Below are 8673 nucleotides of genomic sequence, written 5' to 3'. Positions count from 1 at the left end.
GTTGTAAGAATTTTGACATTGGCTTATGCTCAGGAGATATAAATTTTATTAAAAAATTTAAACGAAAACTTTTAGATATTTTTTTATATCAAACTTCTATTAGTGATTGGTGTCAAAAGAAAAGACTCATTTTTAATTTTTTTTTATTTTAAAAACGATTTCAAAGCAACTATAGAAATCGACAGGAAAATATTTATAAAATTCCTATAGAATTCATCTGAAAGGCTAGAACATAACCTACCCCTATACCAAGATTTGTTTTGTTTTGAATTTGATAAAAAGTATAAATGATAAAATCCATAAATATTTTTTATTATTTTAACCTAGATTTATATACTACAATAATAATGCCTCTGAAAATCTGTAGTCAATTTCTATTAGAAAAAATAGAAGGGAAAAATTACAAACTATACTAAAATAATTATTTTAAAAGAAATTGGACAAAAATGCTCCATTAATTATATTTTATTTCGAATGAAAACCACCCTTCCCCCAACGAATTTTTTTGACCCCAAATATTTTTATCAAAAAAAGAAATATATTAACCATGAAATTAGTTTTAGAAAACTATATATTCATTTACTTCGATCCTTATTTACTCTTACCTCCCTTCAACTCCTAATTACGATCTTACCCTATATTCCCCTCCTGTAATGTATAAATGATTCCTTCGACAAATAAAAATATTTAAAAGATTTAAATTTATTATATAAACTATACCCCTTCTGAAGCCAATGTCAAAAACTTTATCACAACTTTTATACGGAAAAAAGGAGGACGAATAAAGGAAAAAATACTTTTAAAAGTGTTTACTAATCTCATTCTTCCTTTTTTTAGAAACTTTAAGATAAAATAGCATTAACCTAATTTTTTAAAAAGTTGTGAAAATATTATTTGGACGAAAATAGTGTTTTAATCTCCTAAATTCCACATTTTTATAATGATATTGATACATCTTTCCAGTTAAATGAACTCGAACTCCATTCAGTTTACATCTAAGTAATTTTTCAACAATAAACAAGTATAGAACTATTTCAAAACCTTTAAGTTCAAACCAGAATTGTAGAAAATTTTATTATTCTTGGGAGTAGATAACAAGAGCATGGGTATATTCTTATAATAATACATATAAATCCTAAAATTTCGAATTTAAAATTATTTAAATACCCCTAAAAAATTGGTTAAACTTTTAAATATTTTCCTAGTGGAGTATTAAATAATAGCAAGCCAATGCAAAATAAAATTGAGCCGACTCATAGAACGGTCATCGAGTCAACTCTTAAGACAATCTAGTAAAAACTCGACTTTTTAACAACACTACTTCATATATTTTAAAATATCAATACTCTACTCTATTACCAAATACAAAAAAGTTAAAATCATAAACTCCCTCATTTACAATGAATGCAATGCATTATAATAGTATATTGTTTGGCATGAATATGAGTTTGCTGATAGAATGTCTAACCCTTTTAAATTTCATTTTAAAATCTAGCAGAAAATTATCCAGAAATAAGTTTTATTTGAAAAATAATGACTGATTATATGAAATATATAAATTTGGTCGATGTTAGGCAAGTCATAGCATTATTATAATAGATCAGATCAATAATAAAAGTGTTAAATAATTTTTTACGGCTACACATTTTACGCTATTTTATCTAAATTTAGTAGATAACCTCCCTCCAATAAATTTATACTACCTCTAGCCTATCCCCCTCAAAAATTGGAAGCAAATTTTACCCCACCCCCTTCATCTAGACGCTGACACTGGTAGTTTGGAATCAGTTTTTCGTTCAAATTTGTAGTCATGATTTGGCTTTATTTAGAAAGAATGTGAAGGTTATAAAAGTAGAAAACTTGGTATCCTCTATCCTTTTCCAAGCTGATAAAATATCTAAATTTAAAAATAAGGTGCCCATTATTTGATAAATTTTCAAAAAATTTGGAGCTTATTTAACTTAAATTTGCACAGATTCTTAATCAAAGATTTAGCCAATGATGAGGTTAACCTCAAATGATTTATTATTAATTAAATAATGAAGAGCACTTATAAGGTTAGAGAGTAAACTCTCTTATAAGTCAAACCATCTAAGTGCTTTTCACATGCTCATCACGTTTCTGAATTATTTACAAGGAAAGAGCGTCCACTGATTTATTTGATTCGTCAAGTATGTTGATGTCTTGTTTACTATATATTTGCAAACTAAATCATGTTATTTATATTCCTTTTTTCAGTATTAAATTCATAATTTTATCCATTAATAACTTAATTAACGATTGTATTTGACAATAGTTATTAGAGACTCTTCCCTAGGATTTTATTGGAATAATTGAGCTTTTTTCTCTATGGTTTCTCCTGAAAATAGCCTATTCTATTAGGTTTCATATTGGCTATTAGAATTAATCAGGGTTGTGCATTTGACCGGTCAAATACGTTTCGGTCAATTGACCGATATTTGACAGGCCAAATATGGTCAAATACGGTCAAATGTGGTCAAATTCAAATATATTTTTTTAAAGTTAATATTAACTTTATTTTGAATATAATAATAAAATGAATCTATAATATTAATGTTTTAAATTCATTCAATAACTAACGTGTAGCTATCTGTATAAGAGTCTTGTTCTGATTCATATTCAATATTATCATTTTCTTTAATATTTTTTTAAACAATTTTCCTGATATCTTAGATCTTAAATCGATTTCTATTTTCATAAGAATATTAACCCAAATCGACCTATTTCTTTATAAAGAAGAAGTAGAACTAGGAATTGTTAGTCTCTTAATGGGCAGGGTAGACAAAGTTTAATCTATTAACTTGAGGTCGGAATTGATTGTTTCTGGAAATTACTACTTTCCACATATTTTGCTATATTAAACATGCTGTTTTTGCTTCTGAAATTAATTATATCACTTAAAATATTTTGGTCATCACTACCTTGTAAAATAGCTAATTCTTGAATTATATCACATACTTCATTAATTTCACTACTAGTGAGTTTTCCTCTTGATATTGTGGACCCGAAAAATAAGCAAACATTGTGATCACATGTATTTACATCTTTTTTCCCTTTTTTAAACATATTTTTAATTTATTTTTCCTTTAAATTTTTTAGAGTATTTGACAGGTCAAATACTCCTCCGGTCAATTGACTGAATTTGACTGGTCAATTGACCGACTTGCCAACCCTGGAATTAATCTATTTATACATGAAACATACGTAAAAATGTCATTCAGGCTATAACAAACATAGATACATATCTTAATATTATGAAATTAACAAAATGGCTCATGGTAAATATAAATTAAAGCGTAAATGACATGGTCTCAAAGTATTTTCTGAGTTTATATCATCTTAAAAAAATTCACATCATTTAAAATTTTAATTTCTAGGAGTTTCAAAATCGTCTGTTACCTGTTAGAAAATAAATATTTTCCCTCTAAATCCCCCTCCCCCTCTCAAGAAAAAAAAAGTTGGGCAAAAGGTTATTGGGCTAGATTATCGATGAATTTGATAGTGATGATATAGTGTAGTGTTTTAAATTTAACCAATTTCATAAAATATATTTCGGGTTATTTGTATTTAAAAAAGCTGGGCAAAGCAACTTTACAAAAATTGGAAACGAACGAGCCTGATACGAATTTGGCTGGCCGGGGAAAAACTAAATTTCAACCAGGCCGGACCTAAAAATTTTGCCATTTGCAGACCTCTATTATACAGGTAGTCAAAAAAAAATCTAAATTTTTTATCTTTCAAATTAAAATTTTTTTTACAAAATTATTAAGCTATTAAGATCAAACTAATAAATAGTTTAATTGTTATTGTAATTTTAAAAGGTCTTGGGTCATATAAACCATACCTAATTAACGAACGGTTAATTCTATTTTATTAAGCGATAATTGATATTTAAAACATGGAATGTTTGCAACAATAAATATTATAAATAAAATTATAAGTGATGTTTCAAAATTATTTCCTTTTCCAGATCATTATAAAACTTGGACAACTTATCATATATATTTTTGGTAATATTTAGATCAGGTTCTATCAAAAGTCTTGGAGAATTTAATGATTTCGTCATATCGTCAAATAATTGAGAAAATGGAATTGAATTGTTAAAATCAGTGAGAGATTTATGGTCGGTATTTGAATCTTTATTGTGATAAAAAGATTGGGATTCGATATATTTTTTTATTTCTAAGGAAAACTTTGCTAGGTATCCTGAGCCAAGGGCTGCAGATTCAGTTAGCAATTTAGATTTCGTCTCGTCTAGTTATATATAAAAATTAACAAAAGAGGAGCCTAAATATAAAATATGGCAATTATAATTATGTTCAATTATGATGAATGAATATTAATAATTATTCTATTTTTATGAAATATACCTTTTGACTCTAAGTACTGTTCTGGTAGAATATACACGGGCAAGCCAAAAACATTTGACATGATATGCAAAATATTAGGATTTATAGATGCTCCTCCGCTAACAATAATCCTTTCAAATTCTTGTTTAATAGTTGAATTTTAGGGTAATTTAATATTTATATAAAAATATTATTTATTTTAATATACCTTTATTAAATTTAATGGCGTCATAGCTATTGACACACCCTCGTTGCCCTTTTCTTAAGGCTTTAACGTGGTTTTTCATAGCCATAAATCTACCCTCGATCAAGGCTCTCAATTCGTGACTAAACGAATTTTCAGAGGGGAAAGGCCCGCTGTAACGATGCAAAAAATTGGAATACTTTGAGTTCTCCTTATTTTCCCCGGGTGGTATGAGTTTTCTTTCGACATCGTACCTATAAATCAAAGGATTATTTTGAAGATATATCTGCCCCTTTTCCTTTTCATCGGCCACTTGCCCTTTCTCCTCGGTGGACGCAGAAAATGATACTTTAAGTCTGGGCGTAATCTCGGATACGCAATAATAAAATCCGATGTTACCGTTATTTCCCGCAGGCGTGAGACTTAGGATCTCATCGAATATGTTCCATATAGCTTTCCCCGTTGTTAATGAAGCCTGGCACTCACTTTTATTCATTAAAATGTTGGCTTCAAGTATAGACTCACGTGTTAAAGAACCGTTTTTGTAGCACAAAAGGGCAACGTAATGCTCGAAGGGTGATATAGGATTGACAAATGAATGAGCTGAATCAATAGCCGAGGGACCATTAAGCGTATCAAAGTGGTTTGCCTCCGATCCAACATTTTCTAATGATTTATTCCGAGCTTCAGAACACTCATTCAGACCATTTTTTTTAGTTGTCGTAGTAGAATCAAAAGGACAATTATGTTGAGGGTCGGCAGAAACTATGATATTCCTAGACTCTGGGTTTATGCGATTCCAAAATAATATAGTGTCACTGGTACCTAGACTTATAATAAGGTCAGTCGGTCCTGCTCTAGAGCCTACCAGAGAGGCCAAATTATCGCCTGTAAAGGCAGCAATTTTACATTCTGGATTAAAGTGAAAACGTTGCACGAAATAAGGCGATATGGTTCCTAGTATAGTAGGAGTTGGTACTAAAGATGGTGCATACTCTTCCGAGAATTCAAGATAATTTTTAAAAAGTGGGGTGGAACTCTTATTTGATTCATTTCCAACAGAGCTGACATTATTTTTCTCATCTGCACATGAAACCAAAACGTTTTTTGCTTGACTTTTATAATAGCGTTTGAAGGAGAAAGGTGAAAAATTTTCATCTTTAGAATGTTGACATGGTTCTCCTAATTTAGAAGTTAGCAGAGACATTTCTTTAAATCTTGGTTGTTGTAAAAGCGAATCCATAATTTGAGTAGACCAGCTTTTATAAACAATATGCATAAAGTTGGTTCCGGAGCCATCAGCGAAATCGATTGGAGCATAAATTCGAGGGAGCAAAAAAAGGGAGGCTAAAAAACTACTTATCAAACTTATTCTTTCAGTCTTGTGGTAATTATTTGGCTGGGTAGAATATATTTTCATGACTTGCGGAAGAGTAAAACGTTCCTGCACTCGAGAGCCAGTCCAAATTGCAATTAATTTGTCTCCGACACTTTCAATTTTGTATTCATCAAAATTTTTATTATCCCTTAATTTGATAGATTCTTCCAAAGGTATGTTATACCATTTAAATCCTACACATTCCCTCAGTAGTCTGCATTGCTCGCCAGTGCTTGAATCTAACCAAACTGGACTCAAATCAACAGAGAAAGGCCTTAAGTGTTGATAGTTTAAGAGTAAACTTTGATTGAAATCTAATTTAATTGATGGCATATCATCTATATTTGAATATTTTTCTTGTTTATTTTCATAATTTAAAAAAATATTTATGTTTTTTTTCCAATCCTTACGCCAATATACACTTCCATGTTGTTGGGCACAACCCGCAATGCATTTTATCTGATTTAAATGTACACTGTTATCATTATTAATTTTGTTTATTAAAAGATCCAAAGCCGCAACCCATAAAAAAGGGGGACATTTATATTCTAATGACTTACTTTTTATGCCAAATATTTCATTAAAAGGGGCATTTTTATTATGTTTATTTTCAATATGTGATGTACTGTCAGCCTCACAGGAGTTAATGATTACACCATTTTGAGTGTTAAACTCTGACAATTCTCTGTCAAAATCAACTTCAAAATATTTAACAATGTGTAGAGATTCGTTGAGCAACAAGGCCTTTAATTTTTGAGTGCTTAGGTCTAGTCCAAGGTACATGAATGTGTTATTTTCAAAATATTGTCAAATAGCAGGAACTAATACTATTATGAATCAATAATTTATCTCCAATTATAAGAAAAGCACATACAAAACCTATAAAGAATATTTAAAATGCAAAATTTATAGCTAAAAAATTAAAAATTCATAAATGAAAGAATATTTAAATAGAAAATTTCAATTCAATATTTATAAAATATTTCCTTTCTCATTTAGATTTAGGTATAAATCTAAGTTAAAATATGTTATTATAGAACTCTATTATGATATATGGAAAATGCAACAAGGCTAATAATACCTTATAAAATAAAATAATGTATTACATATTAAAATAAAAGAAAATAAACATTTATGTAATTGTTTGTAAAAAATATTTAATAATTATGAAAATATAATTTAATATTTAAGCATGTTAATGCTAACAAGATTACAGACAGTTACAATCTTGGTATAATATTCATGTCACATAAAGAAAAATTCTTAGAAGTTTAAAAAATTAGACAGAAAAAAACTTTAGAAGGTTCTGTTGAAATTAATACAAAGTTCTTTACAATTCATATAATTATTATAAATTTATTGATCGACAAAATTTTCTCATCTGAAAATAAGAATATTCTGCAATTTTTCAAAAATGTGAAGAATGACAACCTGTCAAAGGGTCACCTACTCTATTAGACCTCACAAATTGATATCGACTTTATATCTATTATTTTGGCTCCAGAATTTATAAAATATATATTATTCTTTTTATTTTTAATCAAAAAACATCTTTATTAATCTCTGTGCATCAAAAAATATTACGGTATATAATATACAAAAATAAAAATAAATATGAATATGAATAAAGAAATATATTTTTATTATATTTAATAAAGAAAATAAAGAAAAAATCTTAAATAAGAATAATTTTAAAGCAAATTAAGTATGTAAAAGTAAAATATAAAAAAAACTAATAATTTTTTCTTTGAATGTTCAGGTATAAAAAATAACTATACCCAAACAACCTATACATTCTTTCAATAAGCTTTTGGCCGATAAAAAAAGAGGCTAAGCTTATTGAAAATAAAACCAATATATGCAATATAAATTTAGCTATCAACATAGCTTGTCCTAGCGATACTATGGCCCCCAATGATGAAAAAATCTAATGGCTATACAATCAAAACATCCTCAAGATTTTTCACAAATCATCCTTCCACCCTCTAATAATCCCATTTTACTAACTGAGATGGAAATCTTGAATGCAATCATGTCATCCAAAAAAGATTTTTCTGGGGGCATTGATGGCTTTTGAGCCATTTCTCTGCAAGATATAATTAAACCAACCTTACCCCCATATCAAAATACACTCACACAATTTTTACCATATTGTTCAATCATATTTTTCATAATAATATACCTAACACCATTTAGCACGTCATTTTTAGAGCCCGCTTAATATCCTTAAATAAAACAAATGCGGACATCAGACTGCAGTAGAGATTCCAGCAAATAATTTCTAAAATAATTTGCTCCAGTATATAATTAAACCAATTCAACCTACTACAACCAAACCAACTTGGTTTTAATGTTCCTGGAGGATGTGAGGCTACATCCCACTCGACACGTGTAATACTCAGGGTTGCCAGGTCAAAATTTTCAAATTGCAGGAGGAATTTGGTATTATGCGGGAGAAAAATGTAAATTGTGGTAGAAATATAAAAATTGCTAAAAAAAAAATTCTCAGCCTTTGCCCGTGATTTTGAATTGACTTAGTTATCCGCCTATTATTTTTTATAATTAGTTTATAAATACAAAGTCGTTAACTATTTTTCAAAATAAAATAACATCTTGATTAATTAAAATATGTTAATTAAAAAAAACAAACGATCTTTTTTAAATATAAAAGAATGTAAACAAAATAAAATTTTATATTAAAAAAACCAATTTAATTTTACAATTAAAAAAATATTTTATGC

General features: G+C 28.4%; 1 protein-coding gene across 2 annotated transcripts; it reads right to left on the bottom strand.

Moving 5' to 3' along the window:
• Nucleotides 1-3929: 3929 nt before the first annotated feature.
• LOC135929089 (xylulose kinase-like) lies at nucleotides 3930-6999 on the bottom strand. 2 transcript variants are annotated; one of them, XM_065465589.1, is made up of 4 exons: nucleotides 4579-6999; nucleotides 4392-4511; nucleotides 4215-4275; nucleotides 3993-4158 (listed from the first exon to the last, which is right to left on the bottom strand). In XM_065465589.1, the coding sequence occupies exons 1-4, from the start codon at nucleotides 6713-6715 to the stop codon at nucleotides 4140-4142; spliced, it is 2337 nt and encodes a 778-aa protein (XP_065321661.1). In that variant the 5' UTR covers nucleotides 6716-6999; the 3' UTR covers nucleotides 3993-4139. The 2 variants fall into 2 exon arrangements, with proteins under 2 accessions (XP_065321660.1, XP_065321661.1); XM_065465588.1 differs by having other exon boundaries at nucleotides 3930-4275; nucleotides 4579-6979.
• Nucleotides 7000-8673: the final 1674 nt, after the last annotated feature.

The sequence above is a fragment of the Gordionus sp. m RMFG-2023 genome, chromosome 4 (assembly GCF_954871325.1).
Source record: "Gordionus sp. m RMFG-2023 chromosome 4, tfGorSpeb1-WG-v2, whole genome shotgun sequence".
Classification (NCBI taxonomy): Eukaryota; Metazoa; Nematomorpha; class Gordioida; order Chordodea; family Parachordodidae; genus Gordionus; species Gordionus sp. m RMFG-2023.
This window is presented reverse-complemented; position numbering and strand designations above follow the sequence as displayed.

Coding starts and splice junctions, on each gene's coding strand:
- LOC135929089 (XM_065465588.1), bottom strand. CDS start 6,715: ATGTACCTTGGACTAGACCTAAGCACTCAAAAATTAAAGGCCTTGTTG. Junction 4,512..4,578: donor CGCCATTAAATTTAATAAAG/GTATATTAAAAT, acceptor CTATTAAACAAG/AATTTGAAAGGATTATTGTT. Junction 4,276..4,391: donor ACAGTACTTAGAGTCAAAAG/GTATATTTCATA, acceptor ATATATAACTAG/ACGAGACGAAATCTAAATTG.